Source organism: Zootermopsis nevadensis, unplaced genomic scaffold, assembly GCF_977971745.1.
Source record: "Zootermopsis nevadensis isolate Lab colony 2312 unplaced genomic scaffold, Znev_1.0 Znev_ptg000027l, whole genome shotgun sequence".
Classification (NCBI taxonomy): Eukaryota; Metazoa; Arthropoda; class Insecta; order Blattodea; family Termopsidae; genus Zootermopsis; species Zootermopsis nevadensis.
The window spans coordinates 4,035,140-4,058,853 of record NW_028259159.1 but is presented as its reverse complement, the minus strand read 5'-3'; the positions used below and the strand labels follow the sequence as shown (position 1 = coordinate 4,058,853).

Genomic DNA, 23,714 nt, shown 5'->3' with positions numbered 1-23,714 from the left:
GTAAAAGCTTGCTAAAATTTGAAGGTATTTTCGTATACACCTAAAATATAACTAATAAATAAACTTATTATTACTTAAGTATTCATTGTAAGTTCCTGGCATTTTCGTCGCATCCAACATGGCTGGACGAGGTGGTTATGATGAGCGCGATCATAGGTAAGTAAACAAGTATCGTTAATGTGTGTTGTGTGCTTGTTAATTTGGTATATAATTTTAATGGCATAATATTTAATATTTAGTTTATGGTAGGTTCTATAAATTGCCGATTTATATATATAAATGTGAGGTTAAGTGTATATTGTGAGGCGGTGCGATTGCAAGTTTCGTATAGCTAGGGGTCTAGGACCTTTCAGACTTTGTTTTTGTTTTAATAATTTATGGACTGTAACTGTAACAGGATTTGTACTTACAGAGATTATGGAGGAGGCGGAAGACGAAGAAAGCCTTTGCCTACAGAACCTCCATTCACAGCATATGTCGGGAACCTGCCTCAAGGAGTTGTACAAGGAGATGTGGACAAAATATTCCAACAAAATCAGGTATGGAATCACACTTTATTTCCATGTCCGTGTTATGTGGTTTGTGTCATTTTTAACAAAATTAGTAGTTCAATTTCGTTCAATAATTCAAAATAATGAATTAATATTATGTATGCTTTTTCAAAGGTGAAAAGTATTCGTCTGGTTCGTGATAGAGAAACAGACAAATTCAAGGGTTTCTGCTATGTTGAATTTGATGACGTCCGTGGCCTGGAGGAGGCGTTACAGCTTGATGGCAGTGTGTCTGTTGAGGGCAACTTTCTGAGAATTGATGTGGCTGAGGGAAAACGCAGTGATCGGGGTGGTGGTTTTGACAGGGGTCGATCACGAGGTTTGTGTTGAAGATGTTCATTCATTTTCAAAAAGTATGTTGTATACTTATTCCTGCAACGGTAATTATTAACATACACTGTTCATGTTTGCAAAGGTGGCTTCCGAGGAGGAAGAGGTGATCGAGGTTATGATGACTTTGGAGGTTAGTGATTGATAAGAATTGCACATGTTAATTTTTTGGTATATCTAGTTTGTCCATGGTCATGAACAATTTTCCAACTCTTTGTTTATATATATGGTTTGTAGGTGGTGCTGGTGGAGGTAGTAGTTTCAGTAACCGAGGTGGACGAGGTGGAGGAGGTGGATTTTCAGATTCACGTGGAAACCGGGGTAGCTATGGCCATTTTGAAGAGGGTGGTGGAGGAGGTGGCAGGGAATGGGGTCGTGGTGGTCGAGGAGGTTATGCGGGTCGATCCAGGCCTGATACTGGTAGAGACAGGAGACCACCTACAGAAGATTTTAAGGAACCCTCTGCAGGTATGAGTGTGGTTATTATTGAAAGTTAAGAAGTGTTTATGTTGAGGTTTTGTTTAATTTGCATGCCAGGTTCAATATTTTTGTGTGTTGAAGTACTAATGAATGTTATAATTTCAGTGGATGTAGGTGCAAGACCGAAATTGCAGTTAAAGCCTCGAACTGTAAACAAACCTCTCAATCAGTTGGCAGAGACAAGTCAGTCATCCAAGATATTTGGTGGAGCAAAACCTCGTGAAGAGAATTTTCCCAAGTAAAAATATACACTGCAGTTTATATTGTGGTTGGTTACTGCAAAAGCAGGTAAGAAATATTGATGAAGCAAAGAATCAATTTGAGTCAACATTAATGTCATCTTTTGAAATGTTGTATTATGTCTGCAGTATAAACTTTTAATGTTCAAATTTCAGACTCCAATAGTTACAGTGTAAACTGTTGTTAAAAACAGATGCTGAAGTTTATGTGATGTTTGTTATACATGCTCATTGTCATTTTGTACATAAACTATCGCCCAAGTGATTATTTTGTATTTGGATCCAACAGTGCAAGTGCATGAATATTATATGAAGATTTTGAATTTAATTAAGTTATAAGGCATGACTGTGACAGACCTTAATGCTAATACATAAATGAATTGTAGAGGCTAAATTTCCTGGGATGATATATGAATTCTTTTTTGTGACTTAAAAGGAATTTGTGTCCCTTATTAACCATAACTACATTAACTTGCAACAGTCTTGTGAGGCACAGTTATAGTAAATGGAGTAAAACTGATTCGAAGGAACATAGTTCTTCAGAAACTAATGGTTGCTCAGCTAGTAAAGAAATTTTCCAGCTTGTTAAAATTGAAAGTTCATTATCATGTCTGTTAGAGCCCACCACTGTTCAGCGTCTTGAGCCAGATGAATCCAGCTTACATCCCCACATGAAACTTTAAAAAGAAAGAAAAATAAGAGCCATTGTTACTTTCATGTAAGTCCTTTGCCCTTGTGAAACTAATCTGGTATCCATTCCGTGAGTCTGAAGAGGTTACTGATATAATTCAATACCTGATAGGTAAGCAGTTGCAATGTCAATTTACACCCTTTTCTGGCAGTTATTGTAATAAGATATTGAGAATGATAGTAAAAGCAGTAACTGATGTAATGAAATCAGCAAGTTAAGAAGCCAAAAGTCAGTTTCGTTTGTCATGTGGAATTAGGTTTTGAACACTTATTGGCATTATTTTTTGTTTACCATCCTTATGTTACTGTTTGTTTTTCTTTCCAGATCCAAGGGAGACCCTGTAAGTTGCGTCCATAAGTCAAGGCAGATCATCAGTCATGGAATTCCATTGGGAACACTTAATTTTTAAGCACAGGAAACATCAGCTGACTTAAATTGTTGTTGATGCTCTGTTTCATGCTGTCGCAATCCTGTTATTGAAACAGACCCTGTTCATCTTTTCCCCATACTTAATATATCCTTATTCACAAGTACTATTTAAAAATTTCTTTCCTAGTCTAGGAATTGCCAAGGTAAATAAACTTTTTTTAATTAGAATGATTTTGAAGATCAATATTTCCATCATCTTGGCTTTTATCGTGCCCAGTGAATTCTTGGAGAGTTATTTTCTGAGCCGATTCTAATTTTTGCTACTGTGGTGTAGTGATTGAATATTTGCAGGCATGTTTAATGTTCACTGTATATAAACTCCTGTGTTGTAAGAAATAGAATTGGTTTTGAAATGAAGATAACCAACAATGAAGATCAGTTCAGCACTTCGTGATTCACCACAATATGAATACCTTGTCCACTGAAGGATGTGACTGACCAAACAAAGTGAAGCAGCTCGTAGCCAGATGCCTTGTGTCAATCTTAAATTAGAATTCGTGTTTATAGCACCCTTAGATTGGTTCTTGTGCTGCTGTAACATAATGAAGCTTTCCCATTAGATATAGGTAGTGTTATTTCTTTCAGTAGCTAAGGTATAATTAAAATACTTTAGGCAAGTGATTTTTGTACAGGGATACTGGCACTACTAATGTTCTTCAATTTGTAAGAAACTTTTGTCCTTTTTTTTTTTGACCTTGTGGGGGGGGTTTATAAATTATGTTTGCTCGTGAGAGACATGTCCCTCTTGATATGTTGTCAAATAATTTAACATAATAGAATCACTATAAAAATATTTGAGGGGTTGATGTTTTTTTAAATAAAATAGAAAGTCACGTAAAAATGAATAAATGATGAACAGTACTGTCAGGAACTCTGGATGTGTTCTATTACTGTTTTCAGTTTTATGCCCAGTAAGTGATAGACATGCTGATATATCAAAAAAATTAAAAACGGTAAAAAGCAAAAAATATATATACACTGCTCGATCTTAATTTCTACAAAGGAGGAGTTAATTTTGTATGACTGCAAAATAAAAATATAGCATCACGGGCGATGATGCATGTTTTATAATTAAAACGTAAAATGATGAAATAAAAGAAAAATGCAAACCATGTGACAGTTAAATGTTATAAGGTACTTTTAATGAAGCAACAGAAAAATGGACAGAGAAAATGCTGTTGCTGGTACAGTGTTGAAGTATAAAAATTATGATGGTTCTTTACCCTTGCTCCTATGTGTGTAAAACTGATAATGAATTTTTACATTATCAGTATTCTGTGTAGGTCACTATGCTTATACATATTAAAAATAATGTTGGTTTGCCCCAGAATGCATTTTTCCCCATTATGACCAACCTCAACAGAATATCCTGATGCAGTATGAAAAACATATTGTTGTCTGTGCAACCTGGATTTTTTTTTATGTTTTCACTGTCACTATTTTGTGATTATAGAATTCAGTGAGAAGCATAGACTGTTTCCCAAGATGTTGACCATGTGAAGAATTTACAATTATTTATATTAAATTTTAATTTTAAAAAATACCTTGGAAATATATATTCATCAAATTAATATTAAAGAATATAACATACTGGATGTTGATGAACAGTGTTAGATCAGTTACATATTTTATTAGAGAACTGCTTTCTGCAGTGAGTCGTAAAGTAACTGAAACATTACTCTTTGTGGTGTCATAATGATAAGGTAACAAAAGATTTAAGGAAAGAATTGACTTCGTGCTGAATTTATCACTGCATAATTAACTTTATTACAAATAAGAATGCAGGTAATTCAGATTATGGTTTGTAATATCACCTTTGAACCAACAGTTCAAGGTTTGGATGCTCCTCATTTCAAGTCACCATCACCTTTCCTTTGCACTTATCTTCAAAGGAAGAAACTGCCCTAAGCCTCAGGGAAGAACAATTTGCAAGACCTCAGTGCAGCTGGGAAAATTACATTGAAATATATATTAGAGAAATGGAGTGTGGAATGAACTGAACTAGTTCAGGATAAACTCAGTATTGGATCCTTAAAAGTGGGGAATTTGTCAGTTATTTGTGCTCTTGTTTCTGTTACTTTGGGCACTCCATGGATCCTCTGTTCAAGAAACTGGAGACACCAGCTTTAGAAAAGATCTCTGCTCTATGACAAATGTTTTGTATAATGTAAGTAAGCATGTACTACATACCCAACTCCTGTTCTAAGGATGTGAACTGATGATGACTACACTACTTTCTCCAGATCATGTGGAATGCAGTTACCAGTGACCCTGTCCATAGTATTTGTCTGTCCTTAAAAATCATAAGCTTGGATAGCTTTGTCAGTAAATTGACTGACTATGGACTGGACAACCAAGGTTTGGGATTTCTGTTTTTGCCACCACATCGAGGTTCTCGGTCCTACTCGGCTTCCTATTCCAAAGGAATCGCAGCCTATTTCAATGGGGGTAAGAGAGCTAGAATGTGATGCTAATCACTCTTGTCTCTCTCTCCAATGCTGAGGTTAAGAATGTGTCTTCATAGCATGATGCATAAGCACAGGGACAGTTTTACCTTTAGAGTATTTCAAATCTGCTTAGAAGTTTGGCAATTTCTCTATAACTCTCATATGTACATGTAATGACAATTTGTGAGAATTTACTAACATTTCTATGTCTGTTCATCTCCAGGCACTTTGATCTGGATGAAATTTGGTATTAGATCATTCTAAACATTTCCATACAGATGTACATAGCAGTTCATGTTGCTCAATATGAGGGTTAGAGTTAAGTGTTACATATTTGATGCATATTACTTTAAGTTGAAAATCTAAACTTTAATAAGGACACCATTATTTTGTTCTGTACATTTTTTCATATACTGTTTGTTTCAAATAGTTCAGTATTAAGTACTAAATTGGACGATAAATATATTATTGAGAGATCCCCACAAATCCAAACATTAGTATTAACAGCTGAATGTAGACATGTTGAAAGCAACGTATGTAATAATTAACTCTACAAAGTTTGGCAGAAATCTCTTTTGGGCCCTCTAGTTGAGCAAGTCTGAACTTGGCCAAAGGTTTGTTTTGTTAAAATATTCACTGTTATTAAAAAGTCTGCCCTTGAAAATTTTCAATCACCAATTTGTTAACATTTATTAATAATTCTTTCTATGAAATTTGTAATTGTTATAGGGACCTCTTTTATATTTTAGCATAGGGCCTTGTGTAGTCTTAATTCAGTCCTGCTGACATTGACTATAGAGAGTTGATAAATATATGGCCAGAAATATGAGTCGAGGATCAAACACCTGCAGCATGCCATTGTAATATTACTTGACAATGTAAACTCAAACATTCAGCCTCTTGCTAACAGTCACTGTGTATTTGTCATTTGTATTTAACACAGACTCTCAGTGATAATGGCCATCTTCTGGGCTGTTGTGCTATGTTGTCTGGTAGAAGCTGGTGAACTTCTAATAGACTACACATTACAGCAACCCAGAAGAAAGCCAGTTATGCTTACTGCCACGAGAACCTGAAATTAACTTCATCTCATTTTGTTTCAAGTTTACATATCATTATATATATATATATAGACACACACAAATTAATAGAAACAGACATTAACTTACCTGAAAGACCCAACCAGGCAACAATATTTTTCAAGCCCTGATATCAGTCAAATGCCCTGAATCAGGAGCCTACGTTTGATTGCCTCTCACTCCAGTTGTGATATGATAGGACTGCAACCATCTGCTGGAACATTTCACATTTAGCTGCAATCATGCTGTGTCAGTCTTTTAAGAAAATGTGCAATGGTGTTAGTTGTTAGTAAAACCTAATGAGAAGACAAACCATGAGCAGTGACTGTATAAGGGGTAAGTGTATGAAATGAAAGAAAAGTTTAAATGGTAACATGAATATGTGAAATGTTTACTGATTACTAAAAGGTTCTGATAAGGGAAGGAAAATGAATTTTTAAAAACTTTGGTACAGTGTCAAGTTATATGTAATTATCACAGTGAAATGTAAAGCAAGCATGTGTAAATTTAAAGACCATGGACCATGGCATGCTGACTGCTTTTATTGAACGAGTTTCTATTTATTTGACAATCTGTCCATTATGATCATGAAAAGCTGATAAATCTCCAATCTTCCTGATATGTTGTTCATTTGTGCATTTTTATCCAATCTATCTTATCTGTATCCTCTGTAAATTGATTGTAGTTATTTTTTCTAATTTGCATGCCATTTCATTTCACTTGGGACATTGCTGCCCTAAACTTGTACTGACAATAGTAAAACAAGCAAAATAAATCCATTCACTGTAGGCATAAACACCATGAAACTAAGAAAGTCTAAGCACTTTCATTTTTTAATCGAAAGTGGTGTTAATAATAATGTAAATAAGTGACAAAAAGTGAACTTTGGAATAAATAAAATTACATGTGAAAATGATCCACTTTCTAATGCATTTAAGAAATATATATTCTAAAGGAGTACATCTTCACACTTTATCTTCTGAGTACTTCAAATATAGCTTGCACTTAAAAGCAGGTACAATTTATTTGATCATGTGTAATTTCTGTCAGTTTAATTTACATAATGAACACACAGACATATAATAATGTGAAGTATGAGAACACAGTGTGACTTACATCTGCTGTGTCAAAGAAATTCATCACATAAGATTTGTATTGGGGAGGCTATACCTTGAGTTTCAGACAGTATTGCATTGCATTATACTGGCATGAGGAAAGGAGGCTCAGGACAAAGGAAGCAGTGTTGACAAGTTTTCACGGCGGTCATCTGTTGGACACAGGAAGCAAGCAATGTTATTTCTGCAAATATGAAGAATGGTAGATTTAACCCTCAGGATGTATGTTGCAGATACACTCTGAAAAATGTTGTGCTGATAAACTCTATGGAACAGTCCTTTTTGAGAAGCTGATGGTCATTAAGCTACTCAATAAATTCCTACCCTTTATGGAACCTGAAAGTTCTTTACCACATTTACAAGAGTCTATCATCAGTTCCTATTCAGAGCTACATGAATCCAGTTCATACCCTCCCAGCCTATTTCATATTGACTGTAATATTACCCTGGGTCTACAAAGTGGTTTCTTCCCTTTGGGTTTCCCAACCAAACTTCTGTATGCATTTCTCATAGGCCCCATGCCTTGTCTAGTGAAAAGTAGCAATTATGGAGCTCTTCACTATGTAGTTCTATCCATCCTCCTGTCATGTAAAATGTTATTGGAAGCTATGCATGTTTTAAAATATTTTCATGTACACCGATCATTTCGTAACAGTTATATGTTAGTCTTATACCCACATACATGAAATGTAATGGGTTGCTGGGACAAAACTTGGAAGAGGGTGGTATTGGATCCACATCAGCCTTCACCTGAAATATGATGCAAGTGACAGCCTTTAGATACATAAGGTAGCTACAAATATACCGAATAAGTAGTCACAGGAAACTGGACCATTTGTCTTTCACTTATCAGTGTACCAAATTGATCCCCATTTCTTCTTGGCCAAAACCCATTTTCCTATTCACTTCTGTCAGGAAATCTGGCTGGATATTTTGTTAAATAGCTATATCTTGAGTATGATTCTATTGGTCCGTCTGTGCATTGTGTTCCTTTCAATTGAATCTGTAGGTTCCTGCCAAGGCCCAGCCTGTATTTTAACATGAAGGGTAGGGAGTCCTAGGAGGATCTCGACTGTAGTTGTAGGAGTTGTTCTCATAGCTCCAATTATCTATAGACAGACCAACTTCTGCAGTTCACCAAGTTCAGCCCTGTAGACCACCATACTATGGTGGTGTAGTAGTGTATACCCAATACAGTACCTTTGGTTTCAATCCCCATGTTTTTCTGAATGTGCCTCTACAGGTCCATAATGCCTTGCAGACCCTGCTCATAACTTTCTCCAGCTGTACCTTTCTTGTGGATCCCTTGCCCAACATCAGTGCAAGGTATTTTACTTCTATGGGCAGCTATGCTGTTTTGCCAGAAAGAGACTGTTCCTGTAATATCTCTGAGAATGTTCTATATAATTTTCCATTTATGACTACAATTTCACCTAAAGATGGCTGTCTTCTGGGTTGTAGCACCGTGTAGTCTGGTAGAAGTTTACTGACGTTTTAGAGGTCTTTGCTGCCTCCATCATCATGGCAATAAGTGACTCATGGTCCTGATGATGGAGGACCTCTGAAACATTGGTAAACTTCTATCACTTCCAAAACCCAGAATGCAGCCTTCTTTGGACTCACCACCATTAAAACCACAATTTCTACTTACAATTTCATAGACATATCAGTACAGAGGGTAGATATAGAAAAAAAATACTATGTATTACACTAATTTTTGCCTCCATTTATTAAAAATATGCACTCATTATGTGTTAGACTTCATAATAATGTAGCTTTAAACACTAATAATTGCTAATTTTGTTTGTTTATTTTGTGTCTATACAAAAAACTTTCCAGTATTTATTCCAGTAGACAGACTTCATTTTCCTTGTATTGCTTACAAAGACTAGAACAGTGGTCTTCAAACACCTTCAAGAATTCTGCTGTAATATTTAGACTGAAGGCCCCTGAACTAACACGACATCATTCTTCTAAGGGACATAAAATCAGCCATTTAAAAAGAGTACACATTTGGTTTTCTTAAAATATTAGCTACAAGTAAAAATATCGTGTGTAAATGGTATATATTGTTGCAATTTGAGTGAGGGGAGAGGAGAGGGTTACACGGTATGTTTCCAGCAAACTTACACACTTGAGAATTACTTCAAAATAATCTTCAGAATAATATCTGTCAGTTTCAAAATACTTTCTTGCTTTCTGTGGTAACTATTATGATTTCACTATTGTACAACCAACTTTTTAAATCTTGTTTCCAAATCACATATTCTGAAGACAATTTTGGGAAATAACAACACTTTAATGAACCTTGGTATGCAATCAATAATGCTTAAGAATTGAAAATTACAGTGGAATTACATGGCATTGGTGCACAGACTTTCACCTTTACCTCACAGAAAAAAATGGTGTAGCAAAGAAGATACTTTTCATTGTTGTTCTGCCACTTGTTTCGAGTGATATTTTAGATTTGTATTACAGAGTAGTATATGCGTGTCTGTCATATCTTTAAATATTTACATTTATAATGTGATGTGAAAACTGAAGAGACACATGGTAGGTAGCAAGGAAGGGTGAGAAGGGTTAAGGAGACAGAAATGTGGAATGGATGAGAAAGAAAGGAGGGAATATGATAAAGATATGAAAGTTGTAAAGGAAATGATGAAAGATGGTGAGAGAAGGTCCCTGTTGAATTTCAACAATCTTTTACACTCGTTTAAACTTAAATATGTTAACAACACAAATATTTATGTTAAATAAGATTACCCTGTAAAGGAATAAAGAATGAATGTTGCCAGCTAAATTCCCATTTAATAGAAATTAAATGAAGATATATATATATAAACTTTTCATAAGCTACACTCAGTTCACACATGAAAACAAGTCACTGGAAACGCAACGTGTGTCATTCTGACAAACAGTCCACTACAGGAAAACGCACAACAATATAGGGAGATGCGGCAGTGATTTTTTCTTATTTTCTAATGCCTTTCCCATACCTTTCAGTTCCACTTCCTTAACAATAGTTATCAGTTACTCTTTCCAATTTCTGTACTTAATGCACTTCATAGTTTTGTTTTGTTTATAATATTACACTTTACATGCATCATCAGAACTGTTAACACTCTGAACTCCTCCTTCCTCACTTTCTGGACGAACCCCATACAAAGCTTGTGGGGTATATGTTTTAGCAAAGGCCTTGTTGTTTTAGTTTCTTAATAAAATGATCTATCTTATAGTGACCATTTATTTTAATTTAAAGGTATCACATTTTTGTTCCTTTACTCAAATGTTTGCAACTTAGGAGGGGAGAAATTAAACTACTAAAATAAAAGAAGTAATTAAACACTTGCTTCAAAGAGTTAAAAATAAAAAGCAAATCAACAAAAATTTCTGTTTCCAGAAATGGGAACTCTACAGTTTCTTTCTAGATAATACAGCTAATGCAAAAAAATTTCTGCAAAACATACCCAGGTGCCTAATGGAGGAAAAGCACAGTTCAATTACATATGAGAAACTAATTATAAAGAAGAGTACAAAAATACAGATGAATCTTTGGAAAATATCTTTCCCCTAAGCTAATTGAATTAGTAGTTCTTTGTCATAATGACAATGGCAACTATATTTTAATTTATTTCATATTAATTTGAGTTATGGATTTTTTAAAATGTTTTTCAACTTTCTCAGATGAAGGAAAGACAAAAAATATTTTAATATAATTGTTTCAAAAAACGTTTCTGTGCTGTTGGTACATCTTGTTTAGAGATTCATGTCCAATGCTTTAAATTCAGGGCTCCATAAACATGCTCTTCCACTAATCTCAGGCAAGGTGACAGAGATTAGTGGCAACCACATTTCTTGCCAGTGTCTAGATATATCCTTGAGTGGAATCTGTAAAGTGGCTAATAAATTTAAGTAGTATTACTGGAGCCCTGCTCATAAGTAAATTACATTGTGCATAAAATGAGGATATGCATTCACAGAATGAATTTCAAGAAAGAAACTATGAACATGGTTCAAATCTGACCCAGAACTATCATCATTTGTAAATTTCTTCATTTAATGCAAACTCAACTGAAACCGTCTATGCAATTGTGTCAATATCAAACAAGCAAGACTTTTGACGTACTATGGTCAGAATTCTGGGTCACATCTAAACAGCAACATACTACAAATAATAGTCATCCAGCACTTTAAATCACAACAGTTAGTTTCTTTGTAATATTTCTGCAAAAACTCATGTAAATTAATGATGGATCCAAACTACATTGACATGAAAATGTTTGGTTAAGTTATTACGTCCATTTTCTTAGAGAAATCAATCTATTTACAGTATATTCATATGTGACTGTAAACTACATTTACACAAACGTTCAGAGCTTAATTTGTACCAGAGAATCCTGTTTATTTATATGCATTACTCCACAAATCTTCAACTCATTAAGCTTCTGAACTCTGAGAAACATATATGTCATATTCCTGAATCCATATAAAAGAGCAGGAGTGTTTGCTGTACTGCAAGCCACGCGATAATAAAAAGAAAATTCTGAATTCTTACAGATGTCTTTTGCCCAATAGTATATGAGTATGTTAAAAGTTTTAGCAAACGCTTATGAGCTTATGCACCAACACAGTAGTAGTAAATAATTTATTTTTCCATTTATTGTTATTGTGCAGCCATTTGTTATTTTATTATTATTGTTGTTGTTATTATTAATTTGCTTGCATATAGATAAAAGAATTTCAAATAATATTTTATTCTAGAATGGACAAATGCTGTTTCTCCTGTAAATAATAATGGCCATCATTTGCAGGTAATGATGAACCAAGACCCCATCTACACATCAGAGTACAGGGGCAGAGTGGGTCTTCAATGAACACATTACAGAATCTTAGCCCACTTGCTTTAATAAAATAAAAGAGCAAAACTTTGCCAAGCATGCATGTGATATGACTTTCTAGTTGCAATCCCTTTAATGAGTCCAGATGATAATCAGCAAAAGTCAAACGCTCAGTGTTGAATCCAGTTATAGTCCCACTCCAACATTGCCATGTATTACTTGATCATACAACACCAATGGTGGGTAACCGTTCACAATTATCAAACAAATGCAATAAAATGCTCTTGAACAAACAGCCACATTGTTTTGGAGACTATCTCTACCAGAGTTATCACAACTGATTGTGTAGATTTGCTGTCAGTAAGCTCAGAATATAAATGTTGAATGACTGGATGATTAAAAAATAATTAACTGTAAAGTAAAAATAAGGAAAAATTTGGGGCCTAATTTAAGGCACTATTTGAACCCAGAACCTACTGAATATGAAGCTGGAGTGCAAAAAAATGTGAATGTTACAGTTGCTTAATTCAAAATATACTATGTGTTTAGAAAAATCTCATGTTGCTATCCTTCCTCCAGACAATTTGCTTTTCTTATGACAAGATGCTCTTTAACAACTGACATAGTAACTTCTTGGCACACAAATTCTGGATTCAACACTGCCCACTATCACAAAGCCACTCTGAGCATCTTACCTCTCATAAACACATTCATAAAAGACCAATCAAAAGTAAGCAGGGTGTTTTAAAACTTTTAACTTGTATGTATCCACTTCAAATGAAGATGAAGACAACAGATTCCTCTCCAAAATGTTGGTAACAACCTACAAGACTATATGGCGTCACAATCCAGAACACCATAACAGACACACAACCATGAAGATCTCAAATCTTATTTAAGTTAACTATAAGTGATATTTCATTTGTTACGTTCATTTCTTTAAGATATTACACATTTACAGTGAAACCAATTCTTCACACCACATCTGAGAAGGCAAATAGCTAAACAGTATTATCACATAATGCAAGAATGGCAAAGTTTATTTATTACTTTTTAAAGACATGACCTAATATCAACCTGACCTGCAATTATAAATGAAATAACTCATAAATCCACTGTCTGTGAATGGTCAATGTTTCAGACCTTTAATGTAGCACAATTTATTTTTAAGTTCTATACATTTAAATGAGCAGAAATCATAAAAGCAGAAATAAATTACATCTACAACCAGACAATTCTCTAACAGTCAGAACAAAAACTGATGTGCAGGATGAAGAAATAGAATGGATCAAAATGACAGTGCCAAATATTCAAGATATGTTCTTATGGATTACTATCATGACTTTGTGTTAGGAAGCCAAAATTAGATAAATGAGCAGTTACTATAAGCTCAAATTTGCATTATGCTTAATCAAGCATAATAATGAATAATGGATGTGATTTCTCTTAACATATCACAACAAATCTATTAAACATTTTATATCATAACTAACACTGTGAATTTTAAGAAATATCTGGATGCACTTAAATCTTAGAAAAAATAATCAACTTTTTATCATCAACAGAGAAATAACAAAGATTATAATACATATTGTACTTAGGATAATTTCGAAGGAATCCAACTTAAACTTACAAATATAAGAGGGCGTAAACCTATAAGGCTCATATTACATCATGCTACTAAGCCATTACGGATATAAGACCCAAGCCCAGAATAAAACTGATTATTGACACTGACTGTGAAGGTTTTTCCAATGGGGTAAAGCGATACAGTCAGTGGATTCATGGACACTAACACAGGTCAGATATAGTTACAAGCTTCATGTCTTAGTGTTCTGCTTACACTTGTTACTTTATGTAGTTGTGTACTTTTGTATTAAAGAACTGCTACTCTGAAGATATTTTTTTTAACTTTATGTTACTAGGCGCAAGACTGTACCTGAGAAAGAGATGAAGAGATTTGTGAAGTGTTCATGATGTTTTTCCCCACCATTAACAGGCATGATGGCTAGTAATGGCCATCAATGGCATGACACTGTTTCTCATCCCCTAAGTGGCACCTTGGCATGGGAATGAACTGCCGATATTACTTTGCTCCTGGAACTTTACTCAGCACCTTTAATGAGAAAAAACTCAGTTGTTAAGGGAGGATTGTTTTTAAGATAAATGTACGTAAGAGACACATGACAGAGTACAAAATTATTTTGTGTAAAAGCACATAGACGTACACAGTAAAAATAAATGGTCATATTTGACATATATTACAGATGAACTATCATTATGTGTCCTCTTTCATCGACATTAAATACACGCCCAATTCTTCTGAAATTCCTTTTGTCCATAAATAAACATTCGCAGGACATATACTACCACAACTGCTATGAGGTAAAAAATTGATTAGTTAGTTAGTTAGCTAGCTAGTCAGTTGCCGAGCCAGTCAGTCAATCAGTCAGTTTGTTGTATCTTACACATGAGACCGAGGAGTTAACTGTAACAAAAAAAACTTTAGTCCTGTATTTATGTGATACCAGTCAAGACTTAGCCACATTACGGACCATCCAGGCTTTTCTTTTCAGTTTTATTCAGCCTTTACAGAGTATTTTCAGCTAGTCAAGAAATTTCCCACCTATTATGGAACAAAAAATAAATTACATTGAAATCAGAAAAAAGTTATATCAAGTGTTGGAAATATCCTCTGTGGTCAGCGATGCATGCATTCACTCTCATCACTCATGTCTGATGCAACCCAGTAGTGTCTGGAGTGACCAGAAATGGATCATCGAGCAAGATATTGTCAATTTCTTTAGCACAGGAGAATGAGGAAATATATCCCTAAACTCATTCTGGTACATTAAGTTTAAAAATGAGTTGCTGTAGTGTTTGATATTGAACACTCATTGCAATTGTAAAAGAGACATCCTTGCATTTTGAATGTCTGAAGACAACTGATGGACTGCCATAAGTGGGTTAAAACATGGTGTGACCTGCATGGGCTATTACATAGTCACGGTGATATTATGTGTTTATTAATCCAACTGAATTGCAACCATCAATAAATATTTTAATATAGGTTACATGACTTTCAATCATCCTGTACAAGCTACATCAGATGACAAATATAAAACAGTTATTGCATTTTAGTCTTTTAGATGATGTATTCTTTACCTTTGTTAAGTCAACACCAGTGAGGGCATGGACAGCTGGAGGTACCTGGCCCACTAGCCTTGTCAGTTCTCCTGTCAAATTGCTTTCTCCTCCTCCAAGAAGGACAATCTCTTCTGTTTTGGCTAACGGAGCAGAAATTTCAGCAGCAATCTACAAAATAATAATCAAATAATTAAATCTATACAAATACACTAACATCATTACTGATTGGGCAAATCAGTCTGTGTAACATTGTTTTTTTAAATGCCATTATAATAAGAGTGAAAAGACATACTCCACTGGAGTACACATACAATCCCAATGCACTGTTTGCTATTTTGCTTTATATAAAAAAATATTTTAATAAAAGTTACAGTGTAATTATATACAATTTTTATTTTACTTTATGTACTCATGTATTGTACAATGAGCCATTTATGAGAACATCTACAAACTTTAATTTAGACTTCAGAGAAAATAAGAGATATAACTAATAAAATACCAAAATTAAATTAATCAAAATAAATTGAAGGCCAAAACTGAACTGAATCTGGTATGGACCACTCAGCTCTCATGGTTACTGGCACATTTACTTTCTACCTTAATTTCCTACTGAACAAACCTTACATTTTCTTCCATATCACTGTATGAAAATGGTTACTTACAAACTCCACTTTCCCATTAGGTTTGTAATGCAAAAACTATATCTCACATCATACCAAGCTAGCTTTAAAAAAGTTTAAAAAAACACCATAAGTTATTGTTTCATTCTGTTTCACCTTCGGTAATGCCTCCAGAACTAAAGACATGATTGCAGCATCTCCATACTGCTTGTACACAGCTGCCTTCATGCGCATACGTTCTGCTTCTGCTTTGCCAACTCCCTCAATCGCATATGCTTCTGCGCCTCCAATTTTCTTGATTTTTTCTGCCTCAGCTCTGGCTACCTCTACTGTCTGAGTTCTGAAATGGAAGTGGAAGAATGTACTTCAGTGTAGACATCATATTTTTAATATGCAAAGAAATAAGACCTATTTTCGTTGGTTTTAAAAGCACAGAAAAAGATAATGACTTTTAAGGAATTTCAATAATGAAGTGTCACGCCCCACAACTTGGATAAGAACCAACAAAGAAGTGTTAAAATGTACCTTTTTCCTTCAGCAATCATCTGGACTCGGTAGCTTTCTGCCTCGGCTGGCAGTCGTACCATAGCATTGAGCTCTCTCTCTTTTCTTTGAACTTCTTGCTCTTCAATTTCAATTTGTTTTCTTCGTTCAACAACCTCAATTTGAATCTCCTCATTGCGGATCCTCTGGCGGATCTTTGCTGCCTGCAGCTCATATGCCAGCTGCGCTTCTGCTTTCTGCAACATTTACAATTTACTTCAGTAGTGACAATGCAGCAGCAGAAAGGCTCAGCACTGAAAATGTCAAAGCTCACCATCAGACAAGATCGTGAACTGTTTACATATACTTCTCATTCTCACAACCTACTTCCCTGAAGTCCATCTGAATATGACACTCCCATCTCCTCAATATTTGAAAAGAGGATTTCAATCAATCCCCCACCAAAATTTTGTACTCATCCCATATTTCCAATCCTACCTACGTGTCCAATCCATCAGATACTGTGAATGAAAAATTCATTAACATATTGCAGATCAGAATTAATGAATGTCACAGTCAAGTGGATAGCAAACCTGCCTGATATTCAGGGAGCCCAAGGACAAATGGGCAAGACTTATGTCCCTCTATTTTCCATAGACATTCCACTGCTCACATTTTTGTTTAAATTCCCAACCCAAAAGTGATAACTTCTCCTCATAAATGATTAGAAACATTTTTAAATAAACCAGGAAGAGATCTCATTTCATTAGTTCAAAGACTGGATATGTGTAACATTTATTGAAACTCAAAGTAAATGGAAATTTTGTGCAATGGAAATTGTGAACAGTTGTCTGTCAACCAGAAGCACGAGGTGAGAGAGTATGCGTATGACAGGACGGAATGTTGTGGATAAAGAGATATGATCATGATATCAATATTAAATAAAAATGCTGACTTTGTTAAAATAGTAAATAAATACACGTCATCAAATCCTAAATCTGTAAAATTAATTAAAAACAAGGAATTATGTTAAATATGGACTATATTCAGTATGAAATAAAAGAATTAGAAGAAATGTAAAACGGTCTGAACAAAAGATATATCAAAGTGATATGTAATTGCAGTCAGTGAACCTTGGATGGTTACATGAAAATCGTCCAAGCAAAAGCTGATATGATAATATAAAACTAAAAACTATGGATTCAGTAGTACTCCAAAGGAATATCTGTGATGACAAAAATAATATGAAAGCTGCACCAATGGTATTCTAACAATGGAATTTTGAACTGAATTATTCATAAAAAATACATACGCAGATGTCTCTAAATTTAATTTTATCTGTACACTCATATAATAAAATCCTGTATACTTACAGCAGTGTTGATTTCCTTGTCAAAGTGTGCTTTCTGTAACTTGTACATTCTTGAGTTGTCTTCAATTTTTGTGTCCGTATTGTACTTGATATCCATTGCAGATTTCTCACATTCTGCTTCCTAAAAAGTGACACGTTGACTATTACTATTGCTTAAAAGAATATTTTAATACTAAAAATATTTACAGACATCTTGTGATATTCTGGGTGATAGTTTTGTGCCGCAGCTGTTCAAAATATGTATGCAAAGGAAACAATCTTGAAGCCTCCCTTGCAGGGGATACATCAAGCCACTTGCTCCAACATTGTCTATCTGGTCCATATTGATTTGGATTGCATCTACATTTATCACAGGAGTGTAACAGGTGTTATACAAAACATAAAGCCCTTCCTGCCTTAAAGCTTCCATATTCTACCATCAGTTATTATACTCTGGAAACCAAAAATTCTGATGTGGAGGAAATTCCACTTCCAAAATTTACTATAAGTTACATATATAATTTTTAATTTGGTTTGTTACTATATATATGGACGGATTTATACGACTTGTGCAGATGAGTCAACCATAAACACACTAAGTGAATCAATAAATAAACCTACGCAATAAACTTATTGTGATTTTACAACATACATTGTAACTAAAATCTAGATAAGCGGTCAACATAAGTCAAGCTTTAGTATTAGCACTATGCATTTCCCCTCATGGATGTACTAAGTTGAAGCATCTACGATGGACTCGTGACAGTGAAACATATTGTTAGCAAGAGAAAACATTAAATGGAATACATACATCATAATGCAGCAGTCAAGAAGTTACGTTCCCTGTTCAGATCTCAATCCAAAAAATCTTTACAGGTAAACCTCAGTTCATTAACCAACATATTTATTATCTACATTATTTATTATTTACAACTGGTTGTATACTTCAAAATTTCATCCAGTATAGATACTTTTTTCCCCCCTTTATAGTACATCCAAGCATATTCCAGTCATCTCATGGTTTCATTTCATCAGCCGTAATTCTGGTTTTGTCTTTCACTCCCTTATAAAAGTCTAAACAAAGCTAGGAATATATACGTGGTGGTATATCATGAAATTTAAAAGTTGGAGTGGAAGCATATTTGAATTTAAATATTATAATTTTATAGTTCTGCCTCTCTTTGATATCCACCCAACATCTTGTTTAACAGCAGTCTTATTTTTTAAATCTTACCCTGATGCCAGCATCTCGGTTGGCCTGCGCTACGCCAATGTCGGCATCCCTCTTGACAGCTGCCGTTTGTGACTTGCCTAGAGAGGCCAGGTACTGAACCTCATCATATACATCCTTGATGGTGAAGGAGAGGATCTCAATGCCCATGCGGCCCACATCAGGAGCGGCAACTTCTCGCACCAGTGCTGCGAACTGGTCTCGATCTTTGTATACTTCTTCTACTGTTAGCGTTCCTGAAACATTGACCACAACACATACATGTCCCAAAATATTCTAGTGTAAATTCAATTGTTAATTAATAGTGCAATAAGATCTACAACATTAATGTCCTTGTGTGGAATGCTTTGTCACCTCATCTAGCACGCTCCAAAAGACTGTTAAGTCTTAATGTTTCTGTTTTATTGCAGTGATATAAAATGTCTGTTGCTTTTATAAAAGTTTAAGGTAGACATGTGCTTAGAAGCACAGAACAACGAATTCTTCTGAACCGTTTTAACTAAATTACGGAAATTAAAGTAAAAATACACAAGAAAATGTACGGTGAGGTTGTGAGAGAAACTGCTGAAGAACAAGCATTTTGAGAACTTAAAGTCTGTATCGTTATCATCAGCATTCTACATCTTACACCCAGTGGCAAGGTTTGTAGGGTATGTCTTCTGAGTTGTTGCACCATGTAGTCTGGTAGAATTTTGCCAACGTTTCAGAGGTCCCTACCATAGTCAAATTTGTTTTTCTTTATATTATTTTGTATTTATTTCCAAAATAGTTCAACTGAAGAATCATGATTATGTCCTGCATTCTGGTGGCTAGAGTTGGGTACATTTCTTAATTAAACAATTATACGTTTTTCGCATGAAGTTAAAAAAAATCAGCAGACGTTTCTGTGGACGTGAAAATTTACAACTGCTGTGCATAACTGGTAAAAGAGAGTACCATAAAGTAAAGGAGGGTAGTATTAATACAACAATGAAACTTACCTGTTGCACACAAGAACTACCGTCAAGCCACTTGTTAAAGCCAAACCAACAGCCCCCTTCAACAAGAACGACATTCTCATGCAAACCTCTCTTTGGACTGAACTTGTTTAACAGTCAGAGGGGAAAAACTGTCCAAGGCCACTCCAATCCTGTTTTGTCATCGGTATCAAGAACACTGATAATGCTATATGAACTATCTCATTACAATGCTGTTATTATTCACGCGGAGCTACTGCTTTGCAGTCTCGTTCTGCTCCTTAACACTTCTACAGAAATCGTTACGCGGAAAACACAGTGAACTGCATCTTGAGTAAACCGCCAAAGTCGGGTTGTTAACGTCCAAGGTCAGTCTCCACAGATGCATGGTCTATAATGACGTACAGAAAGTTAATAATGAGAATTACTAGGAAGGTTAATTATTTCGGTCTTTCCCGGAAAAAAGAAAACGAAGACCCGCCATGTGCCTTTCTGTTACAAAACACACAACATAGGCCTACAAGCATTACTTGACCCTCAGACTTAACGTTGCAGTTTGCCAGCGTTTTACGTCACTACACTCTGGCACGTAACTTACGCGTCGGCAAAATTGTCTACACTAAAACGAGGCTGGATCTCGTATATTAAATTAACGTTTATCGTTCAAGCACGAAGTTCATTTAAGTAATATTTAAACATTCCGTTCTTACCACAAAACAAAACACAACACTTCTCCGTAGCAAGGACCAATTCATTACGACTGTTTAGGGACACAATCGTGAGAATCATGACTACACACTGTAGACAAAATACGCAGATACCGAGTGGGTTGCATATCTTTCAGACTAAATTGAAAAACACTGTAATCTTAATATTTACGTAAAATACTTCATCATTTTCATTCTAAAAGTTGAGTCCCCAGTTCTATTCTAGTCTTGTAGGCAAAATGATCTTTTCCAAGGTATCCTCAGTGACTCTACACAGAAACTGGGGTAGCAATAAACATATCCATCCAATTCATAATTCACTATCCCTCTTCCAATCAACGCTACAGAATCCATTCAGCTAAAACACGTTCGTTAAATAAATTAAGAAACGGAACAAAGATTTAAAGATTTCATTCGTCATAATGTTCACTTATTGCAAAGATGAGAACTCAAAATATAAAAAAAAATCTTCGTTCAGTGGGCTACGAGACAGTACGACGAAAATGATGACATGGCTTTGGTACATGTTGCCACTTTGAGGACACTGTATAATTTCTCCGTAATTTACAAAACACTGAAAACTACTGTTTGAGAACTAATCAATGCCTCTAACGTGAGACTTCTGATTTTCACGGCGGCGAAGATGAAGACAGCCAATTTCAATGCATGCAATGTCTAATACACATGTGAGGTACGGTGTTCTGCTAGCCCTACCCCAAGTATCCATACCGACCAATCCTCCCATAGTCCGATCAGTGTCTTAAAATAGGACAAATTCCATTTCTTGCAATATCCAGAGACAGTGAGTCCATTATCGTCTACATATACCGGCCACAAGAACCAGAAACCTGAATCAAGACTTCGAGACCAAGAGGAAACAACAAGGCCATTGAAGAGTAACACAACACAGAACACCCATGATTTATCACTGAATGTGAGCCATAACCGTGGCCTGATCACGACTGGACAGAAAGCAGAAATGGGATAGATGTAAATATTAGTTCGCTATTTTCCGCGGGGAACCGGAGAGGATAACACATGCCTGCGTTGCAGAATGTTGCAGAAACATGTTAGTCACTCGTAACGAACAAAAACCCCTGCAGAAGGCAACGTCTGTATCGAAAAATGCTTTGGAACAGTGAATACAGAACAAGAACGGATGAAAATTTACATTCAATGTCAATACTGAAAGGGGGGGGGGGATAACTTGGCGGACAGTACGATAGGCACTTTAAGAAGAAGAAGAAGAAGAAGTAGAATGGATCATTATGTTTCTTTGCTGATTACTATGACCCAGCATATTTCTCAGTTTACGTGGCGTTTCTTCCACTAACACGTGAGAAATTATCGTGGCTATTGGATTTCGAAGAATGTTTTACAGCAGCATCCCCACATTTTTCCCGCAGGAAAATCATGAATCATCAAGTCGAGAACAGAATCCGCGACATACCAAAAATATGGGTATTCCTGAATTTATTCACGCACTTAAAAGAGATGGGCACCTCTGTGCTGCAAGAATAGCCTGTAAACGAAACACCTGTTTCAGTACCATTCCGCAGCGACTGGCGTATCAAGATAACCAGCGTCATACTAATGGAGTAGATGGGTCAAGACCATCCACTTCCTCTTTATAACTATAATTCTTCACGGTAGTTCTATCTTAATGGCTGTCTTCTGCGTTGTAGCACCATGTAGTATGATATAAGTCTACCAACATTTCATATGCCCTTGTTGCCTCCATCATCAGGTAGGTGAGTGATCGCCCTGATGATGGAGGCAACAAAGATCTCTGAAACGATGGTAAACTTCTATCAGACTACACGGCGCGACAATTCAGAAAACATCCGTCTCCAGAGTCAAGTGACTATCGATGTTTCTGCAGTATCGAAGTGTTGGAACTGACCTAGAATGGCTCTGAGGTGTCCCTCCAAGGTCTGCAGCACTGTCGACTTCACTTCTTTGACGCTCTTCCCGAGGAACTGTTCGGAAGCTGTCTGGAGCAGTTCCTCAGCCTTCATGATCTTGCACTGGGCGACGCCGGTGACGGTGAGAGGCACGCCCTGGGCCGTCTCGACGCTCTCGCACATGGGGTTTAGCGTCATCACCTCGAGCGACAGCCTCTGGACGTCCGTGACGAACCACCACGCCCACGACCATCCTCCCACTATGGTGTTCTTCTTGGTAGAGCCACAACAGCCACCTGCAAAAAACAAATAGGCCAAATTGTCAGATCTCAGCTTCTCACGGCGGTGTAGATGTCGATGGTGGTCTTCTGGGTTGCAAATGCCGTACCTTCCTCCAGACAGTCGATATCTACCTAGAAGGCCACACGGTGTTACTAACCAGAACGCCAACATGATGGATCACACTGTACATATTCACCTGTTTAAAGTGACCCTTAACGGTAGTGCCTAGTGCGCTTTTTGTTTGCAAACAAATTCACGAATTCCATACACCGAAGCCCTTGAGAAGATGACAGTCGTTCCTTCTGGTCAAGAAATCCTCCGCTTTTTGTGAAACTCAAAGATTGTTTACAAGAACTCGTCACTGAAGTCACGAGCCAGATTAATTCCGCTCGTGTCATCTCAGTCTCACCCTCCTTGATTTGTTCACCCTAACAGTATTATGTGATGAGTATGAATTTAATACGTCCCTTTTCACAAACGTCTGCATCCTCTTTTCTTTTCCCCTACCTTTAGAAGAAAAACATTAGAATATTCTCAACACTTCTCTCTCAAATCCTGTCACCTGAAGTTCGACTGTAATCCATAGGCAATGTGGGCAGACCCTACTGCAGAGGAAAACGACCCGACAGGACGAGGCCATGCAATCATGCAACGCGTTAAAACGTCCTCATTGTAAAGCTGGAGTCTGGCCATCTCCGGAAAGCTTGACGTCTAAGGAATTGAGGACAGAGTCACATGCACTTAACTGCAATGCGATCTCTGTATTATTACGGCGACCAGACCGAGGATAGCGGGGTGGGCGAGACATGCACGTTATAATGCGTGAAAGAGCTG

At 36.0% G+C, this 23,714-nt stretch overlaps 2 protein-coding genes across 2 annotated transcripts in view; one reads left to right on the top strand and one right to left on the bottom strand.

The window, feature by feature from the left end:
• The first annotated feature begins 6 nt into the window (after positions 1-6).
• Positions 7-6,865, top strand: eIF4H1 (eukaryotic translation initiation factor 4H1). Its single transcript, XM_022070031.2, has 7 exons — positions 7-156; positions 413-539; positions 666-870; positions 967-1,014; positions 1,119-1,349; positions 1,467-1,649; positions 2,616-6,865. The coding sequence occupies exons 1-6, from the start codon at positions 119-121 to the stop codon at positions 1,601-1,603; spliced, it is 786 nt and encodes a 261-aa protein (XP_021925723.1). The 5' UTR covers positions 7-118; the 3' UTR covers positions 1,604-1,649; positions 2,616-6,865.
• Positions 6,866-9,066: 2,201 nt separating this feature from the next.
• Positions 9,067-23,714, bottom strand: part of Flo2 (flotillin-2) — a 149,495-nt gene continuing 134,847 nt past the window's right edge. Inside the window, exons 2-8 of the mRNA XM_022070022.2 lie at positions 22,598-22,894; positions 19,035-19,267; positions 17,823-17,942; positions 16,492-16,706; positions 16,123-16,306; positions 15,365-15,514; positions 9,067-14,315 (exon numbers count right to left, since the gene is read on the bottom strand). Of these exons, the coding sequence (XP_021925714.2) occupies positions 14,286-14,315; positions 15,365-15,514; positions 16,123-16,306; positions 16,492-16,706; positions 17,823-17,942; positions 19,035-19,267; positions 22,598-22,894 (1,229 nt within the window). The 3' untranslated portion in view covers positions 9,067-14,285. The remainder of the gene's footprint in view (positions 14,316-15,364; positions 15,515-16,122; positions 16,307-16,491; positions 16,707-17,822; positions 17,943-19,034; positions 19,268-22,597; positions 22,895-23,714) is intronic.